Raw genomic sequence first — 21,315 nt, forward strand, 5'->3', positions numbered from 1 at the left:
ACAGAAAACAGCAAGTCCTGGTTAGTGGTTGTTTTTTTAAACTGGAGCATGGTAGACAGTGGTGATCCCCAAGATTCAGTGTAGATTCAGTGTACATATTGATATATGTAAATGATTTGGATATTGGAATACAGAGTAAAATTTCAAAATTTGTTAATGATACCAAACTTGGAGATGTGACAATGAAGATGATATCAATCAAGTGCAACAGGACATAGATAGGCTAGCAGAATAGGCAGACAAGTGACAGATGGAACTTAATAAGAGAAATGTGAGGTGATACATTTTAGCAGAAGAGATGGGAAGAGGCATTAATAGACTAAATGGCACAGTTCTAAAGTGTGTGCAGGAACAGAGGGACCCTGGGGTTCATGTACATCAATCCTCGAAGGTGGAAGGACATATTGAGAGAGTAGTTAGCAAAGCATATAGAGGTGTTGAGTACAAAAACAGGGAAGTTATGCTAAACCTCGATAAAGCTCTGGTTAGACCACAACTAGAGTATTGCATCCAGTTCTGGTCACCACACTTTAGGTAGGATATGAGGATCCTTGCGAGGGTGCAGAGGAGATTTATCCAGGGATGGGGGATTTTAGTTACAAGGTTAGGTTGGAGAAGCTGGGGTTGTTCTCCCTGGAGCAAAGGAGATTGAGGGGAGATTTGATAGAGGTGTACAAAATTATGACAGTGTTATGACCAGGTGAGAAAGGTGTCTAGGGGTCGCTCTCAGCCTTCACCTGGTCTTACCGTAACAGGGTTTAAGTTTTAAAACACTGGGTTTTTAGCTCCTCCTTGGTAAATCCTTGTTCACCGCTTTCCAATTATAAGGCAAAGAAACCAGCACAAACAGGCTTAGGTTTAAAGAAGAAAAGTTGAAATCTATTACATTTAAACTCTAATTCGGTTAACGCCTACAGATACACGACGCGCCCACGCTAGCATGCACACGCGATACACACATATAGATAGAGACGCGAAAGAGGAAAAGTTTGAGGCAATATCTGAAGAGTCCTTGATTGTAGGTACATCTTGCTTTTCATTGGGGCCCAGTATTCTTCTTAAACCTTGATCGTTGTAGGAGACTTTTCTCTCTTGGGGTTCATGTATCTTCAGTGGATTCAGAGGCTTGTGAGAAAGAGATGGGAGCAGACAGGAGCGATCTTCTCTGTCCAGGAGCAAACAGTTTTTCCTCAGTTCAAGCTCTCTGTGGCCAGTTCAAAAAACCCTGGAACAGCCAGTTAGTCATGTGACCAGCTGGTCCAACCAGTCCTTGCCCCTGTGGATTGCATCACCCCAGCAGACCTTGGAATGCACTTCCCCACCCCCTCACTGTCCAGTGATCAACATCCATTGTTCCCTGAAGGTGGCAACGCAGGTCAATAGAGTGGTCAAGAAGGCATACGGCATGCTTTCCTTCATCGGACGGGGTATTGACTACAAGGGTTGGCAGGTCATGTTACAGTTGTATAAGACTTTGGTTCGGCCACATTTGGAATACTGCGTGCAGTTCTGGTCGCCACATTACCAAAAGGATGTAGATGCTTTGGAGAGGGTGCAGAGGAGGTTCACCAGGATGTTGCCTGGTATGGAGGGCGCTAGCTATGAAGAGAGGTTGAGTAGATTAGGATTATTTTCATTAGAAAGACGGAGGTTGAGGGGGGACCTGATTGAGGTGTATAAAATCATGAGAGGTATAGACAGGGTGGATAGCAAGAAGCTTTTTCCGCAGAGTGGGGGATTCAATTACTAGGGATCACGAGTTCAAAGTGAGAGGGGAAAAGTTTAGGGGGATATGCGTGGAAAGTTCTTTACGCAGAGAGTGGTGGGTGCCTGGAACGCGTTGCCAGCGGAGGTGGTAGACGCGGGCACGATAGCGTCTTTTAAGATGTATCTAGACAGATACATGAATGGGCAGGAAGTAAAGAGATACAGACCCTTAGAAAATAGGCGACATGTTTAGATAGAGGATCTGGATCGGCGCAGGCTTGGAGGGCCGAAGGGCCTGTTCCTGTGCTGTCATTTTCTTTGTTCTTTGTTATCCATTGTGGATTGAATGTGTCAGGGAATGGTCCTTTGTCTACACAAGCACTGTCTGTTAGTATGCAAATGTTTTTTCCAGCCACGGCTGATCTGTTCAACATGTTATTTCCTCACTCCAGCAACAGTTCAAAATCAATGTTCATGACAAAATTAATGTGCCTCATTCTTGGCAGGTGGGAGCCTACATGACAACAAGTTTAGATAAGGTAGACAAAGAAAAGCTGTTCCCATTAACTGATGGTAGAAGGACTACGGGACTCAGATTTAAGCTTTTGGGCAACAGGTGCAGAGGGAATGTGAGGAAGAGCTTTTTTTACGCAGCGAATGGTAATGACCTGGAACTCAATCACCTTCAAGAGTGGTGGAAGCAGAGATGATGAATGATTTCAAAAGGAAATTGGATGGGCGCATTAGAGATTTAAACCTGCAGGGCTACAGAGATAAAGCAGGGATTCGGACTGATTGGATTGCTCTACAGTGAGCTGGCAGGGACTTGATGGGTCGAATGGCCTTCTACTATGCTGTAATAACTCTATGACTGTATGAATCCATGACTCTACAGCCTGAAACATTAACTCTGTTTCTCTCTCCACAGATGCTGCCAGACCTGTTGAGTTTTTCTAACACTTTCTGTTTTTATTCCATATTGTACCAGCCCTCGGAGAGTTTGGTGGCTGACACTAAGTTCCAATATGGGAAGTGTTGTATTTACCGAGGTTAATAACCATTATAAAAACAAGAAATGCTGGAACCACTCAGCAGGTCTGGCAGCATCTGTGGAAAGAGAAGCAGAGTTAACGTTTCGGGTCAGTGACCCTTCTTCAGAACTGACAAATATTAAAAATGTCACAGGTTATAAGCAAGTGAGGTGGGGGTGGGGCAAGAGATAACAAAGGAGAAGGTGCAGATTGGACAAGGCCACATAGCTGACCAAAAGGTCACGGAGCAAAGGCAAACAATATGTTAATGGTGTGTTGAAAGACAAAGCATTAGTACAGAATAGGTGTTAACGGACTGAATATTGAACAGCAGCAAGGGCAAACATGAAAAAAACCCATAATAACCATTATGGTGGAGCACAAGAAAATGGTTAAAAACATGCAGAAATACATCCAGAAAATTAATCTAAAATAACAGAAAATGCAATAAAGACACATCTGACAGAGAAAGCACTTAAAGTTGGAACCTGAAATTTTAAACAGCCTTATCTCATTACAAACAACAATAACAACAACTTGCATTTATATAGCACCTTTAACATAGTAAATGCTCCAAATTGATTCACAGGAGTGTAATCAGATAAAAATTGACAGCGAGCCACATGGGGAGAAATTAGGACAGGTGAGGGTGTCGGTTCTAAGCATCATCTTAAAGGAGAGAGGTGGAGAGGCTTAGGGAGGGATTTCCATAGGTTAGGGTTTCGACAGCTGAAGGTACGGCCAGCAATGGTGGAGTGATTGAAATCGGGGATGTTCGTGAGGCTAAAATTGGAGGATCACAGTTATCTCGGAGGTTGTAGGGGGTTCCAGAGATAGGTAGAGGCGAGACCATGGAGGGATTGAAAACGAGGATAACAATAAGTTTGTATATTTGCAGCATTTGCGTGTGTTAATTGTCGCCACTTCCAACACTGGTAACTCCGTCTGTCTGTAATTCAAGTTCTATAATAGCATGTTCTGGAAATGAGCTGTGCAGAGATACACAAAGAACAATTCTGTCAGTTGTTTCTTTCCTCTCCCTCTTCGTGTGAAGCCTCTTTTGAACCTGCCCCATTATCATGCTCCCGATCTGCGGGGGTGTTCTCTGACCTCGAATTTAAAGCATGTTATTGAACTTTTTATATCTTTACCACGTCACGAAAAGGAAGATCAGCTCCTTAATAAAGGAAAATTGAAGCCTCTGCGTATTGACCCTAGTGTGACAGGTATATCGCCCCAGTCAAACTTCCCAATTGCCACTGTTCCTGGAGCATCTTCCTCTTCTCTCTGTGAAAAGCAGTGAGAGACAAGCCCAGCATGAGGCTAGTAAATCTGATTTATAAATAAGGAGAATAAATTCCATTCCATTGATCACTGGCTCCAGCTGCTTCTTGGTGTTCAGTCCGTCAGGAGGTGATTGGGACAGCAGCTGCTCAGATCTGCTGCAGTGTTTTTTTTATTCGTTCCTGGGATGTGGGCGTCGCTGGCTAGCTCAGCCTTTATTGTCCATCTCTAATTGCCCTTGAGAAGGTGGTGAGGAACTGCCTTCTTGAACCGCTGCAGTCCATGTGGGGTAGGTACACCCACAGTGCTATTAGGAAGGGAGTTCCAGGATTGACCCAGCGACAGTGAAGGAACGATGATATAGTTCCAAGTCAGGATGGTATGTGGCTTGGAGGGGAACTCGCAGGTGGTGGTGTTCCCATGTATCTGCTGCCCTTGTCCTTCTAGATGGTAGAGGTCGCGGGTTTGGAAGGTGCTGTCGAAGGAGCCTTGGTGAGTTGCTGCAGTGGATCTTGTAGATGGTAGACACTGCTGCCACTGTGCGTTGGTGGTGGAGGGAGTGAATGTTTGTGGATGGGGTGCCAATCAAGTAGGCTGCTTTGTCCTGGATGGTTTCGAGCTTCTCGACTGTTTTTGATGCCCCACCCATCCAGGCAAGTGGAGAGTATTCCACCACACTCCTGACTTGTGCCTTGTAGATGGTAGACAGGCTTTGGGGAGTCAGGAGGTGAGTTACTCACTGCAGGATTCCTAGCCTCTGACCTGCTCTTGTAGCAACAGTGTTTATGTGGCTACTCCAGTTCAGTTTCTGATCAATGGTAACCCCCAGGGTGTTGATAGTGGGGGATTCAGCGATGGTAATGCCATTGAATGTCAACGGGAGATGGTTATATTCTCTCTTGTTGGAGATGGTCATTGTCTGGCACTTGTGTGGCGCGAATGTTACTTGCCACTTATCAGCCCAAGCCTGGATATTGTCCAGGTCTTGCTGCATTTCTACATGGACTGCTTCAGTATCTGAGCAGTCACGAATGGTGCTGAATATTGTGCAATCATCAGCGAACATCCCCACTTCTGACCTTATGATTGAAGGAAGGTCATTAATGAAGCAGCTGAAGATGTTTGGGCCTAGGACACTACCCTGAGGAACTCCTGCAGTGATGTCCTGGAGCTGAGATGATTGACCTCCAACAACTACAACCATCTTCCTTTGTGCTAGGTAGGACTCCAACCAGTGGAGAGTTTTCCCCCTGATTCCCATTGACTCAGTTTTGCTAGGGCTCCTTGATGCCATACTCTGTCAAATACTGCCTTGATGTCAAGGGCAGTCACTCTCACCTCACCTCTTGAGTTCAGCTCTTTTGACCACATTTGAACCAAGGCTGTAATGAGGTCAGGAGCTGAATGGCCCTGGCGGAACCTAACCTGACCGTCACTGAGCAGGTTATTGCTAAGCAAGTGCCGCTTGATAGCACTGTCGACGACACCTTCCATCACTTTGCCGATGATTGACAGTAGGCTGATGGGGCGGTAATTGGCCGGGTTGGATTTGTCCTGCTTTTTGTGTACAGGACATACCTGGGCAATTTTCCACATTGCAGAGTAGATGCCAGAGTTGTAGCTGTACTGGAACAGCTTGGCTCGGGGCGTAGCAAGTTCTGGAGCACAGGTCTTCAGTACTATTGCCGGAATATTGTCAGGGCCCATAGCCTTTGCAGTATCCAGTGCCTTCAGTCGTTTCTTGATATCACGTAGGGTGAATCGAATTGGCTGAAGTCTGGCATCTGTGATGCTGAGGACTTCAGGAGGAGGCCGAGATGGATCATCAACTCGGCAGTTCAGGCTGAAGATTGTTGCAAATGCTTCAGCCTTATCTTTTGTACTGATGTGCTGGGCTCCCCCATCTTTGAGGATGGGGATATTTGTGGAGCCACCTCCTCAGTTAGTTGTTTAATTGTCCATCACCATTCACAACTGGATGTGTCAGGACTGCAGAGCTTAGATCTGATCCGTTGGTTATGGGATCACTTAGCTCTGTCTATTGCATGCTGCTTAGCATGCAAGTGGTCCTGTGTTGTAGCTTCACCAGGTTGACCCCTCATTTTGAGGTATGCCTGGTGCTGCTCCTGGCATGCTCTCCTGCACTCTTCATTGAACCAGGGTTGATCCCCCAGCTTGATGGTAATCGTAGAGTGGGGGATATGCCAGGGCATGAGGTTACAGATTGTGGTTGAGTATAATTCTGCTGCTGCTGATGGCCCAGTTTTGTATTGCCAAATCTGTTCGAAATCTATCCCATTTAGCCCGGTTGGAGTGCTACACAACATGATGGAGGGTATCCTCAATGTGAAGGCAGGACTTCATTTGCACAAGGACTGTGCGGTGGTCACTTCTACCAGTACTGTCATGGACAGATGCATCTGCGGCAGGCAGATTGGTGAGGACAAGGTCAAGTATATTTCTCTTTCTTGTTGGTTCCCTCACCACCTGCTGCTATGTCCTTTAGGACTTGGCCAGCTCGGTCAGTAGTGATGCTACCGAGCCACTCTTGGTGATGGACATTGAAGTCCCCCACCCAGAGTACATTCTGTGCCCTTGCCAACCTCAGTGCTTCCTCCAAGTGGTGTTCATACATGGAGGAGTACTGACTCATCAGCTGAGTGGGGGCAGTAGGTGGTAATCATCAGGAGGTTTCCTTGCCCATGTCTGACCTGGTGCCATGAGACATCATGGGGTCTGGAGTCGATGTTGAGGACTCCCAGGGCAACTCCCTCCCCTATACTACTGTGCCACCACTGCTGCTGGGTCTGTCCTGCCGGTGGGACAGGACATACCCGGGGATGGTGATGGCAGTGTCTGGGACATTGTCTACAAGGTATGATTCTGTGAGTATGACTATGTCAGGCTGTTGCTTTCCCAACTTTGGCACAAGCCCCTAGATGTTAGTAAGGAGGACTTTGCAGGGTTCGCAGGGCTGGGTTTCCTGTTGTCGTTTCCTGTGCCTAGGTTGATGGCGGGTGGTCCGTCTAGTTTCATTTCTTGTTGACTTTGTAGTGGTTAGATACAACTGAGTGGCTTGCTAGGCCATTTCAGAGGGCATTTAAGAGTCAACCACATTGTGGGTCTGGAGTCACATGTAGGCCAGACCAAGTAAGGACAGCAGACCTCCTTCCCTAAAGGGCATTAGTGAACCAGATGGGTTTTTACATCAATCGACAATGGTTTCATGATCATCATTAGACTAGCTTTTTAATTCCAGATTTTTATTAATTGAATTCTAATTCCACCTTCTGCTGTGGTGGGATTCAAACCCATGTCCCCAGAGCAATACCCTGGGTCTCTAGTCCAATGACAATACCACTATGCCACCACCTCTCCTATTAATCAGAAAACACTTTTGCAATAAATGGGACAGATCCAATAGCTCTTTCAAAAAGTCTGCACAGGCACGATGGGCCAAATGGCCTCCTTCTGTGCTATATGATACTCTTAATTTAATCTTTGCCTGTGTTAACCAGCACATCCCTAGTCCCCTCACCACTGTGGGTAAATCCTTACCTATTGAATAAGCAGCGAGGAGGCACCCTGCCGATCCAGCCAGTACTTGGAAATCCCAGTTCCTGGTTTTGTGAACAATCAGGGCCATTCTTGTAACCTGTGGAAGGTAAACTGAAGAATAAAACAGTGTCTACTGCCAATCATCCAATGAGTTGGAGGTCTGGCGGGACTTACGACAGAACTCACAGCAAATAGTCTATTTAAAGAGTCTCCACTTACTACAGCAAACAGAATTCATGATTGAAACTACAACAACATTATATTGTTGAGTGAAGGATTGTTACAAAATACAAATTATGCACATAAAATCAATCCCAGTCACTTACAGCAGTGAGGTCTCTAGACATGATTGATGAGGGCATTATCCAATCATCTTCATTTGGGCCAGGGTCTGTGCTGTCACTATATGCAGCCTAATATAAAACTGTCTTCCCTCCTTTGCCAACTATGGGAAAGGGAATGGGACTCAGCCAGAAGGTCTGAAGGATTTAAACACTGTGTTGTGGAACCAACTTGGCAACAGGTTATTTTTGATCTGGTAACATGTAATGAGACAGGGTTAATTAATGATCTCACAGTAAAGGATTCTCTAGGGAAGAATGATCATAATATGATAAATTTCACATTCAGTTTGAGGGTGAGAAAGTTGGGTCTGAATCTAGTATCATAAACTTAAACAAAGGCAATTACAAAAGTATGAAGACAGAGTAGGCTAAAGTGGACTGGGAAAATAGATCAAAAAGTTGTTGGTAGATATGCAGTGGCGGCATTTAAGGAGGTATTTCAGAATTGTCAATGAAGATATATTCCATTTAGAAAGAAAGAGTCTATGAGAAGGATGAACAATCTATGGCTAACTAAGGAAGTTAAGGATGGTATCAAATTGAAAGAAAAGGTACACAATGTTACGAAGCTTCATGGTAGGCCAGCCAATTGGGAAAATTTTAGAAACCAGCAAAGGATGACTTAAAAAAAAGTGCAATAATAGATTGAAAGTAAACTAGCAAGAAATATTAAAAACAGACAGTTGTGAGCTTCTACAAGTATATAAAAAGGGAGTATCTAAAGTAAATGTTGGTCCCTTAGAGAATGAAACGTTTTATTCTTGCACAGAATGTTGGCATCGCTGGCAAGGCCAGCATTTGTTGTCCATCCCTAATTGCCCTTAACAACTGAGTGGCTTGCTAGGCCATTTCTGAGGGCAGTTAAGAGTCAACCACATTGCTGTGGGTCTGGAGTCACATGTAGACCAGACCAGATAAGGACAGTAGATTTCCTTCCCTAAAGGACAATAGTGAACAAGATGGTGTTACGACCCAGTGAGAAAGAGGTCTAGAGTTTCCTCTCAGCTTTCATCTGGTCTTACCGTAACAGGGTTTAATTTTAAACATACCGTGTTTTTAGCAGCCCCCGCCCCCCCTTGGTGAATCCTTGTTCACTGCTTTCCAATTATAAGGTAAAGAAACCAGCCAAACAGGTTTTCTTAGGTTTAAAGAAAAAAGGTTGAACTTTATTAAGCTTAAACTCTAATTCGGTTGACGCCTACGGGTACGCGATGCGCCCATGCTAGCATGCATACGCGATACACACATGCAGATGGAGAGGAAGAAATAAAGTGGAAATGTTTGAGGCAATATCTGAAGATGGTTTTGGTTACTATTCTTAGAGCTTGCTGTAGAGTCCTTAATTGTAGGTAGATCTTGCTTTTCGTTGGGGCCCAGTATTCTTCTTAAACTGTGTTCGATGTAGAAGACTTTTCTCTCTTGAGGGTCATGTGTCTTCAGTGGGTTTGGAGTTCCGTGAGAAAGGGATGGGAGCAGACAGGAGAGGTCTTCTCATTCCAGGACCAAACAGTCTTTTTGAGTTCAAACTCTCTGTGGCTAGTTCATAAAAAAACCCTGGAGCAGCCAGTTAGTCATGTGACCAGCTGGCTTAACCAGTCCTGGCTTTTGTGGATTGTATCACCTTAGCAGTCTCTGGAATGCTCTTCAATGTCTGGTGATCAAAATCGATTGTGGGTTAAGTGGACCAGGGAATAGCCCTTTGTCCCCACAAGCACTGTCTGTTAGTATGCAAATGTCCTTCCAACCAAGTGTCTGGTGATTTTTTTAAACAAGTCCTTTCTTCACTCCAGCAACAATTTAAAATCAATGTTCATATGACAAAATTATTTCATGGCACCATTGCTGAGACTAGCTTTCAATTCCAGATTTTTATTAATTAACTGAATTTTCCAGCTGAATATGACTGCATAGGTGTTGCCAGTAGTCATTTGCACAGCGCCTAGCTGTTCTTTGTGCAGCGCTTCTGGCTACTTTAAGTGCTACGGATGTTAACTCGCTGGGGGCTTTCTTGTAGTTCAACAGTGCAATGCGCTTAGCGGCTATGACAGGTTCCAGCTCTTCAAAGCGAGATTAAAACCAGTCTGCATTCTGGTGAGGGGGTGAGGGAGCAGTACCACAGGACATGCACGATGCCAATATCATCACCCTTTCTAAGAACAAGGGTGACCGCAGTGACTGCAATAACTACCATGGAATCTCCCTGCTCAGCATAGTGGGGAAAGTCTTCGCTTTAAATAGACTCCAGAAGCTGGCTGAGCATGTCTACCCTGAGGCACAGTGCGGCTTTCGAGCAGAGAGAACCACCATTGACATGCTGTTCTCCCTTCACCAGCTACAGCAGAAATACCGCGAACAACAGATGCCCCTCGACATTGCCTTCATAGATCTCACCAAAGCCTTTGACCTCGTCAGCAGACGTGGTCTCTTGAGACTACTAGCAAAGATCTGATGTCCACCAAAGCTACGAAGTATCATCACCTCATTCCATGACAATATGAAAGGCACAATTCAGCATAGCGGTGCCTCATCAGACCCCTTTCCTATCCTTAGTGGTGTGAAACACGGCTGTGTTCTCGCACCTACACTGTTTGGGATCTTCTTCTCACTGCTGCTCTCACATGTGTTCAAGTCTTCAGAAGAAGGAATTTTCCTCCACTCAAGATCAGGGGGCAGGTTGTTCAGCCTTGCCCGTCTTAGAGCGAAGACCAAGGTACGGAAAGTCCTCATCAGGGAACTCTTCTTTGCTGACGATGCTGCATTAACATTCCACATGGAAGAGTGTCTGTAGACACTCATCGACAGGTTTGCGGCTGCCTGCAATGAATTTGGCCTAACCATCAGCCTCAAGAAAACGAACAGCAAGGGACAGGACATCAGAAATGCTCCATCCATCAGTATCGGCGACCACGCTCTGGAAGTGGTTCAAGAGTTCAACTACCTAGGCTAACTATCACCAGTAACCTGTCTCTCAATGCAGAAATCAACAAGCGCATGGGAAAGGCTTCCACTGCTATGTCCAGACTGGCCAAGAGAGTGTGGGAAAATGGCGCACTGACACGGAACACAAAAGTCCGCGTGTATCAAGCCTGTGTCCTCAGTACCTTGCTCTACGGCAGTGAGGCCTGGACAACGTATGTCAGCCAAGAGCGACGTCTCAACTCATTCCATCTTCGCTGCCTCCGGAGAATCCTTGGCATCAGGTGGCAGGACCGTATCTCCAACGCAGAAGTCCTCGAGGTGGCCAACATCCCCAGCATATACACCCTACTGAGCCAGCGGCGCTTGAGATGTCTTGGCCATGTGAGCCGCATGGAAGATGGCAGGATCCCCAAGGACGCATTGTACAGCGAGCTCGTCACTGGTATCAGACCCACCGGCCGTCCATGTCTCCGCTTTAAAGACGTCTGCAAACGCGACATGATGTCCTGTGACACTGACCACAAGTCGTGGAGTCAGTTGCCAGTGATCGCCAGAGCTGGCGGGCAACCATAAAGGCTAAAGAGTGGCAAGTCGGAGACTTATCAGTTGGCAGGAAAAAAGTCAGAAGTGCAAGGAGAGAGCCAACTGTTCAACAGCCCCGACAACCAACTTTATCTGCAGCACCTGTGGAAGAGTCTGTCCCTCTAGAATTGGCCTTTATAGCCACTCCAGGCACTGCTTCACAAACCACTGACCACCTCCAGGCTTACTCATTGTCTCTCGAGACAAGAAGGCCAAAGATGATGAGATGATTAATTAATTAAATTTAAATTCCACCAGCTGCCATGGTGGAATTTGAACCCATTAGCCTGGGCTTCTGGATTACTAGTTCAGTGATGTTACCATTACACCACTTTCTCCCCCTTGTTAATAATGGGAAACAAGGAAATGACAGATAATTTGAACAAGTATTTTGTATCTGTCTTCACAGTAGAAGATACTAGAATCATCCCAATAATAGTAGGAAATCCAGGCAAAAGGGAGGGAGGAACTTAAAACAATCACTAAAGAAAAAGTACTAGCAAATTAATGGGACTATAGCTGACAGGTCCCCTGGACTTGATGGCCTGCATCCTTAGGTCTTTAAAGAAGTGGCTACAGAGATAGTGGATTCATTGAGCGTAATATTCCAAAAGTTTCCCAGATTCCTAGAAGGTCCCAGCGGCCGGGAAAACTGCAAATGTAACGTCCGCTGGAATCCATTATTAAGGAAATAGTAGCAGGACATTTAGAAAATCATAATACAATCAAGCAGAGTCAACAAGGTTTTATGAAAAGGAAATCATGTTTGACAAATTTATTAGAGTTCTTTAAGGATGTGACAAGCAGGGTGGATAAAGGGGAACCAGTAGATGTAGTATATTTGGATTTCCAAAAGACATTCGATAAGGTGCCACATAAAAAGGTAACTACACAAGATAAGAGCTCATGGTGTTGGGGTAATATATTAGCACTGATAGAGGATTGGCTAACTAACAGCAAACAGAGAGTCAGAATAAATGGGGCATTTTCAGGATGGCAAACTAACTAGCGGAGTGCCAGAGGCATCAGTGCTGGGACTTCAACTATTTACGATCTATATTAATGACTTGGATGAAGGGACCGAGTGTATTAAAGCCACATTTGCTGACTGTACAAAGATAGGTGGGAAAACAAGTTATGAGGAGGGATGTAGATAGGATATGTGAGTGGGCAAAAAATTGCCAGATGGAGTATATTGTGGGAAAATGTGAGGTTGTCCATTTCGATAGGAAGAACAGAAAAGCAAAATATTGTTTAAATGGAGAGAGATACAGGATGCTGCAGTACACAGTGATCTGGGTAGCCTAGTACATGAATCACAAAAAGTTAGGATGTAGGTACAGCAGTTAATTAGGAAGGTAAATGGAATGTGGGCCTTTATTGCAAGGGGGTTAGAGTATAAAAGTAGGGAAGTCTTGCTACAACTGTGCAGGGTATTGGTGAGACAGCGCCTCGTGTACTGTGTACAGTTTTGATCTCCTTACTTAAGGAGGGATACGCTTGCATCGGAAGGAGTTCAGAGAAGGTTCACTCGGCTGATTCCTGGGATAAAAGGGTTGTCTTATGAGGAAAAGTTGAGCAGGTTGGGCCTATACTTACTGGAGTTTCAAGAATGAGAGGTGATCTTATTGAAACATATAAGATTCTAAGGGGGCTTGACAGGGTAGATGCTGAGAGACTGTTTCCCTTTGTAGAAGAATCTAGAACTAAAGGGCATTGCCTTTTAAGATGGAGATGAGGAGGAATTTCTTCTCTCAGAGGGTTGTTAATCTTTGGAATTCTTTTCCCCAGAGAGCAGTGGAGGCTGTTGTTGAATATAATCAAGGCTGAGTTAGACAGATTTTTGAACTATAGGGGAGTCGAGGGTTATGGGGAAAAGGCAGGAAAGTGGAGATGAGGCCAAGATCAGATCAGTCATGATCTTATTAAATGGTGGAGCAGGCTTGAGGGGCTGAATGGTCTGGCTCCTGTTTCTTATGTAGCCATCTGTGATTCAGTGAGTAGCATTCTCACCTCCAAATCAGAAGGTTGTGAGACTTGAGCACAAAATCTTGACTGACACTCCCAGTGCAGTACTGAGTGAGTGGTCCTTTTTTTTCATTCATTTGTGGGATGTGGGCATTGCTGGCTAGGCCAGCATTTATTGCCCATCCTTAATTACCCTTGAACTGAGTGGCTTGCTAGGCAATTTCAGAGGGCATTTTAAGAGTAAACCACATGTCACATGTAGGCCAGACCAGGTAAGGACAGCAGATTTCATTCCCAAAAGGGCATTAGTGAACCAGATGGGTTTTTACAACAATGGTTTCATGGTCACCATTACACTCACTTTTTTTTTAAATTCCCAGATTAATTGAATTTAAATTTCACCATCTGCTATGGTGGGATTTGAACCCATGTCCCCAGAGTAGTAGCCTAGGTCACTAGTCCAGTAACATTACCACTACGCCACTGCCTCCATTGTCAAAGATGCCATCTTTCAGATGAGATGCTAAACCCGGGCCTCTCAGGTGAATATAATAGATCCCACGGCACTATTTTGAAGGAGACCAAGGAGCATTTTCCCTGGTGTCCTGACCAATAATTATCCCTCAACCAATATCATTAAAGGAAAAACAGATGATCTGGCCATTATTGGTGTTTGTGGGATCTTGCTGTGCATAAATTGGCTGTCGCATTTCTTACGACAGTGATTGCACATCAAAAGTATTTCATTATCTATAAAGCGCTTTGGGATTTCCCGATGTCATGAAAGACTCGATAGAAATTCAAATTCCCTTTATGTAGTTATTTACCTGACCCTAGCCAAGAGTGCAATGCCTGGGCTAGAAGATGGGAGAGGAGGGGTCAGAGAATTCCAGTCCCAGTAACTCCATATGGAAAATGAGAGCAGGATCAGGGTCTGCTCTGATGCCTCCGCCTGCTGATCATCGACCTGTGGTATCGTCTCAGGCATCAGTAGTCAGAGGCTGATGCCAATGGAGCTGTAGCCCACAATATGGCACAGCCTTCAAATTAGAGCCAGGGCATTCAGGGGTGATGTCAGGAAGCACAGCTTCACACAAAGGGTAGCGGAAATCTGGAACTCACCCCCAAAAAGCTGTTGAGGCTTGGAGGGGGTAGGAGGGTGGTCAGTTGAAAATTTCAAGACAGATTTTTTGTTGGGTATTAAGGATTATGGAGTCAAGTTGGGTAGGTGGAGTTAAGATACAGATCAACGATACTCGAGGGGCTGAAGGGCCTCTTTCTCTTCCTAGAAGTCCAAGAGAGGAAGCAAGAAAGCTGATAACTACTTACATCATTACCACTGTCTTTCAGCCCGATGATGTTTGGATGATGAGAAAGAGTAAGGATGGCATCCATTGGTAACTCCAGTGCAGTGTTGCCGGGGACACTGTACAACACAACTGGCACAGGTGAGGAATCTGCTACCTGAATTTAAATTTTTTAAAAAAATCAACAGCGATTGATTAAAAGTCACCACCCTCAACCTGAAAGACACATCAGCAAGGGAGTTTCACACTAAACCTTGTCACACTACTGTTCACTGATTCCCACACTCACAATTGAAGAGAGTGAAGTGTGGAGATCACACAATGCTATAGCAGTGGCATACGTGTTTGTATAAAATTTGTTTATCCACTATCCATCAGCCTTGGTTTAGTTGGCAACACTCTCAGCTTGGAGTCAGTAAAGTTGTGGCTTCATATCCCACTCCAGGCCTTGAACATAAAAATCCAGGTGGATGCTCCCAGTGCAGTACTGAGGGGGTGCTGCACTGTCAGAGGTGCTGTCTTTCTGATAAGATGTGAAACTGGGCCTTGTCTGCCCTCTCAGGTGGATGCAGAGGAGGTGTTATCCCTGTGTCCTGGTCAATATTTATCCCTCAAAAACAGATTATCTGGTCATCATCAGATTGCTGTTTGTGGGAGCTTGCTGTGCGTAAATTGGCTGCTGCGTTTCCTCTATAACATGACTACACTTCAATAAGTACTTGAATGGCTGTAAAGCACTTCAGGACTTCTTATGGTCATGAAAGGCTCTATATAAATGCAAGTCTCTTTTCTTTATTTATTGAAGGTTCAATGCTGATTTGTTTTTTGGACTGTGCTGTTGAAATGAGCTCCCCCTGATCAGCAAACGTCATCAAGCGTCAGTTTGGTTGCAATACAAATCTTCTGAATCTATGCAGTCACCGCACCAGACAGAGAAAAGAGAAAAGTCTTGATTCAGAAAGAAAGAAATGGACACAGTCAAGACCCAGAGAAAACATGAATGCAACAGAGAGACAGAAAGAGTCAGGGTGGGGAGAGGAGAGACAGGACAAGGAAATGGTGGGTGCGGTGATAGTGCATGAAGACTGGGGGAGGATGGAGACATGGAGAGAGAGAGAAAGTGGGGAGAAGAGAGGGATCACCTCGTCTGTCACCAAGTAGAAGTGGGAAGATCTCCTGTCTCACTATAGAGAGCAACCATTGAAAGTTGCTCCTCCCAAAAGTTCCAGTAGGGCAAGGAAGGAAAAAAATTATTGAGAGCAAGAGAAGGCACCATAAAGGACATAAATGATCTGAGCAGTAACAGGAAGTTATTTCTCTGTTAATATATCTCTATTAACAGGTGTTTGTGTTACTGTTACCTGTGTATAGTGCTGTACGAAGGCAGCACTGTTCATTCTGCCCCGATAGTAATACGGAGTGATGACCATCACCGCAAGCGCTCCTGCTTCAGCCATTTTGTGTGTCATTTCAATGGTGGCCTCTGTGGCTGTTGGAAAAGAAAGCAAAATGACCACTTAGCCTGTTGGCAGTGATGCAGTAGCCATGGCAACAGGCTTGTGTTCACTGAACCATAACTGAGGCCGTCATTTATTTGCTGGAAAATCATAGGGCAGTTACAGGTAAAAAAGACACAGTTCCATTTATTCATAACCTAATCCAACACCATGGGTGTGACTAAGCGTTACTCTCTCTCACTCTGTCTCTGGTTCACTCAGCTCTGTTTCCAGTGCACAAATACTTGAAGTGCTTATTCCCCAACCACATCCATTGGGTTACCCAGACAGGGTTGTAAAGAACCAATCAGATCACCCATCGTTGCTCCTACTTCTCCCTCACCACTGCTGAAATCCTCATCCACAACTTTATCTCCAGCCAAGAGTCTCACCGAGCCTGTTCTGGTGAAGGGTTCCATTCGCAACCATTTACCTGTCTCCTATCTTTAGGACACAATGCACCTCCCCTGCTTTCTGTTTTTGCCTCAGAACATTCACAGTCTCTACTTACATTCACAGCCAGATCCAGCGACCAGCACCTTCTCCTCAGGCAGCACCTGCCTCACCCTACGAACAATGTCAACACGCTCCTCGCTGGTCAGGTAGACAAACTCTCCATTGGAGCCCTGCACAACTAACCCTGCAAACAGAAAGATCTTACATTTATACAGCACCTGTCACTACTTCAGGACGTCCCAAAGCACTTTACAGCCAATGAGGTACTTTTTGAAGGTACTGTTGTAATGTAGGAAACATGGTGGCCAATTTGCGCATAGTAAGCTCCCACAAACAGCCATGACCTGCTTTAGTGATGTTGGTCGAGGGCTAAATATTGGCCCAGATGGGAAAACTCACCTGCTCTTCCTTGAATTGGTGCCGTGGCCTCTTTTACATCCACCTAAGAGGGCAGACCAGGCCTCAGTTTAACATCTCATTCAAAAGACGACACAGTGCAGTGCTCCCTCAGTACATGGTAGAGTTTTTGGAGAATGCAACTAACAGGGTAGACAATGGTGAACCAGTTGAGGTAGTATATTTGGATTTTCAAAAGGCATTTGATAAGGTGCCACACAAAAGATTGTTACACAAGATAAGGGAGCGAGGGGTTGGAGGTAATTAGCATAGATAGAGGATTGCTTGGTTAAAGGACAGAAAATAAATGGCTCATTTTCAGGTTGGTAGAGTGTTACTGGTGGAGTGCCACAAGGATCAGTGCTGGGGTCACAGCTATTTACAATCTACATTAATGACTTAGATGAAAGGACCAAGTGTAATGTATCCAAGTCTGCTGCTGATATATAGATAGGTGGGAAAGTAAACTGTGAGGAGGACATAAAGATTTTGCAAAGGGTTTTGGATTGTTAAGAGAGTGGGCAAAAAGTTGGCAGATGGAGTATAATGTGGAGAAATGTGAAGTTATTCACTTTGGCTGGAAGAATAGAAAAACAGAATATTTTTTAAATGGTGACAAACTATTAACTGTTGAGATTCAGAGGGGTTTGGGGGTCCTTGTACACGCAACACAGAAAGTTAACATGCAGGTACAGCAAGAAATTGGGAAAGCAAATGGTATGTTGGCCTTTATTGCAAAGGTGTTGGAATACGAGTGTAAGAAGTCTTGCTGCAATTGTACAGGGCTTTGGTGAGACCACATCAGGAGTACTGTGCACAGTTTTAGTCACTGTACCGAAGGATGGATATGTTTAACTTGGAGGGCATGCAGTGAAGGATCACTAGACTGATTCCTAGGATGAGAGGGTTATCCTACGAGGAGAGATTGAGTCTTTTCTCTCTGTAGTTTGGAAGAATGAGAGGTGATCTCATTGAAACATATAAGGTGCTGGAGAGTCCAGAACTGGGGGGTGGTGCGGAGGGCGGTCACAGATTCAGGAAAAGGAGCTGGCCATTTAGGATTGAGATGAGGAGAAATTTCTTCACTCAGAGGGTTGTGAATCTTTGGAATTCTCTAGGCCAGAGTGCTGCGGATGCTCAAGTATTGAGTATATTCACGGTTGAGATTGATAGATTTTGGACTCTAAGAAAATCAAGGAATATGTGGATAGGGCAGGAAAATGGAATTGAAGATCAGCCATGATATTACTGAATGGTGGAGCAGGCTCCAAGGGCCATACAGCCTACTCCTGCTCCTTATGTTCTTAGTCCTCACCGACAGTGCAGCACTCCCTCAGATTATGTGCTCGAGTCTCTGGAGTGGAACTTAAACCCTTGATCTTCTGACTCAGAGGTGGGATTTCTACCCCACTGAGCCATAGCTGATGCAGTTTGGAAATCTGACAGGGACCACTAGTTGGGTCACGACATTTCCTTTTCTTATCTTCCGCATGCAGCCTAACGGCCTCCTGACGGGTCTCCATTTCTGTCTGAGCGTTTTAAATGGCCGGCTTTCTGACGCCAGTGATGACGAGATGACGAAGACATCAAGACCGTCCACACCAGCCCCCTGCAGAGCCAGCGACCCTGATGGCAGTTTGCAGGACTCAACAACTGCTACTTACATTTATATAGCACTTTTAATGTTCTCAAGATGCTTCACAGAAACATTATTAAATAAAAATTTGACACCGAGCCACATAAGGAGATATTGTGATAGGTGAACAAAAGCTTGATCAAACGGGTAGGTTTTAAGGAATGTCTGAAAGGAGGAGCGAGAGGTATAGGGGAAGGGATTTCCAGAGCTTGTGGCCCAGGCACCTGAAAGCACAGCTGCCAATAGTGGAGCAAAGGAAACTGCGGATAGGGAAGATACCAGAACTGGAGGAAGTGCAGAGATCTCAGTGGGTTGTAGGGCAGGAGGAGGTTGCAGAGATAGGGAAGAGTACGAGGCCATGGATGGATTTGATCACAAGGATGAGAATTTTTAAATCAAGTAAGAAATTCCAGGCTTTCTGGCCCCAGAACACAGATGGTTGGGCCGTGTGTATTCCCAACTATGGCCAAAGGCAGAGAAAAACCCACTGTTTTGCCAACCACTGCTGTGTTCTGCAGTAAACAGGCTGTTGACGTTGGGACTTGGGGGGGGGGAACTTTAGTGACATATTAATCAAAACAAGTGGGCAAGGAGTACAGTTTTACCAGCTCCAAGGTCCAAGGATCTTGTGTGTAAACATTCGTGTAGAAAGCAGGACTGGAGACTAAAGCTGCAAAGCCAGTAACCCGTTGCCAGCAATAGTTACTGCTCCACTAATATAATAACAGGAAGAGGTACAGACATGACTGGTAGGTCTAGGTACCATCCAGCGTGGAGCTGAGCCACATATAAGATCCCAGGTTTGCATTTCAGTCTGGCTCGACTCAGCTGATCCCACTCCTGGTTTTATTGTTCTTGGGCCAGCAAGAGAAATGATCCAGCCGGGTTCCAACAAATCTCTAGTTGTAAGGGGTGCACGGTGACCTCCAGCTGCACAGGCGCATATGTGGACATAAGAAAGACTTGCATTTATATAGCACCTTTTGCAAATACAGGGCATCCCTAAGTGCTTTACAACGTTTTGAAGTTGTAATGTAGGAAACACGGCAGCCAATTTGTGCACAGCAAGATCCCACAAACAGCAATGTGACGATGACCAGATAATCTGTTTTTGTGATGTTGGTTAAGGGATAAATATTGGCCAGGACAGTGGCGATGATAGGGCTTTTTATAAACATAAACTAGCATTTAACATAAAGAAACCACACTGAGATTTAAGCAGAAGGATGAGATTGATAAGTCTCAGAGAGCAGGAGTCAATGTAGGATAGTGAACGCAGGCTGATGGGTGGGACAGGATATGGGCAGCCGAATTTTGGATGAACTAAAATTTGTAGAGGATGGGAGCCGGGCAAGAGAACATTGGAATATTCGAGTCTGGAGGTAACAAAGGCCTGGATGAGGGTTTCAGCAGCAGATGGGCTTGAGGCAGGGACACAGACAGGGAATATTACAGAGATGAAAGCAGGCAGTATTTGTGACAGAGGGGATATGGGGTCGGAAGCTCAGCTCAGGGTTGACTGAGACACTGAGGTTGCAAACATTCCAGGGTGAGGGTTGGAACCAATGGACGGGAACAGCGTTTGTGGCACAACAGGGATATGTGGGCAGCAGTTTTAGATGAGCTCGATCGAACTGACAGAGGGTAGTAGACGTTGATCAAGCCCACAACCTCAAGAGGTGAGAGGGATAGTGATCAAACCAAGCTCCCAATGTCCCTTACTAAATTGTTTTTTTTTCTTTAAAAATGCATAATTTCATATAACGCTCATTACCTCTGAAAGGAATCTTGCTCAGCTTCTGGACGTTGCTCTCCAGTTGTTGATAGTCCACCTGCCCTTTCTGGGTAAAGGGGGTAACTATAGGGGGGTAAATACCCGCCAGGTCCAGCCTACTCCCAGAGCTGCTACACCTGCCCTCCTTCACCCCCCTCCCAAACACCCTCCAACCCAAACGTTTCCAGATTAAAGCCTTTCCCAAAAACATTTCCTCTACCAGGAATAAAACTTTTTCTCTCTGCACCTACCCCCTTTCAAACAAAACTTATCTTCTGACCCGGAACGCTTCGTCAACATTAACCACGCCCACTAACCAGCGTTTTGTGTGTGAATTGTTATTATTTTAGAAACCAAGCTGCAAAAATGTCTTTTTTTCCCCCAGCGACAAAGTTTTTAAGTGTTCAAAAAGTTTTTCGAATGTTTGGGGAAAGTTTGGGAGGCGCTGGAGCGCTAGCAGATGGCCCAATGGGGAGCTGCCGCTTATTGACAGGTTTAATTCATAGCTAACACGGTGAGAGCTAAGAATACCTATACACAGTGACCAGAGTTTATTATTACTGTGTCCATGCGGCTTTTCAGATGAGTGTAGTGACAACGCGTTGTCGGTAATAATAAACGGTTCCGAGCCTTTACTATCAGTCCCAATCTCTGATGCTAAACCTATCCACAACCCCGAAACCCTGAACCTATCCACAACCCCGAACCCTGAATCTATCCACAGCCCTAAACCCTAACCACAACCCCAACCCCTGAATCTATCCATAACCCCGAACCCTAAACCCTAACCACAACCCCTAAACCTCGAATCTATCCACAATCCCTAACCCTAAACCCTAACCACAACCCTAACCCCT

General features: G+C 45.2%; 1 protein-coding gene across 2 annotated transcripts in view; it reads right to left on the reverse strand.

Moving 5' to 3' along the window:
• Positions 1–20,739, reverse strand: part of hoga1 (4-hydroxy-2-oxoglutarate aldolase 1) — a 30,071-nt gene extending 9,332 nt beyond the window's left edge. The window contains exons 1-5 of one of the 2 annotated variants that reach the window (XM_068053135.1): positions 20,459–20,738; positions 16,708–16,836; positions 16,062–16,189; positions 14,723–14,857; positions 7,581–7,677 (exon numbers count right to left, since the gene is read on the reverse strand). In XM_068053135.1, the coding sequence (XP_067909236.1) occupies positions 7,581–7,677; positions 14,723–14,857; positions 16,062–16,189; positions 16,708–16,836; positions 20,459–20,669 (700 nt within the window). In that variant the 5' untranslated portion in view covers positions 20,670–20,738. Of the gene's footprint in view, positions 1–7,580; positions 7,678–14,722; positions 14,858–16,061; positions 16,190–16,707; positions 16,837–20,458 lie in introns of both variants that reach the window. The other variant, XM_068053136.1, reaches the window with a different exon arrangement.
• Positions 20,740–21,315: the final 576 nt, after the last annotated feature.

Source organism: Heterodontus francisci, chromosome 20, assembly GCF_036365525.1.
Source record: "Heterodontus francisci isolate sHetFra1 chromosome 20, sHetFra1.hap1, whole genome shotgun sequence".
In the NCBI taxonomy this organism is placed as follows: Eukaryota; Metazoa; Chordata; class Chondrichthyes; order Heterodontiformes; family Heterodontidae; genus Heterodontus; species Heterodontus francisci.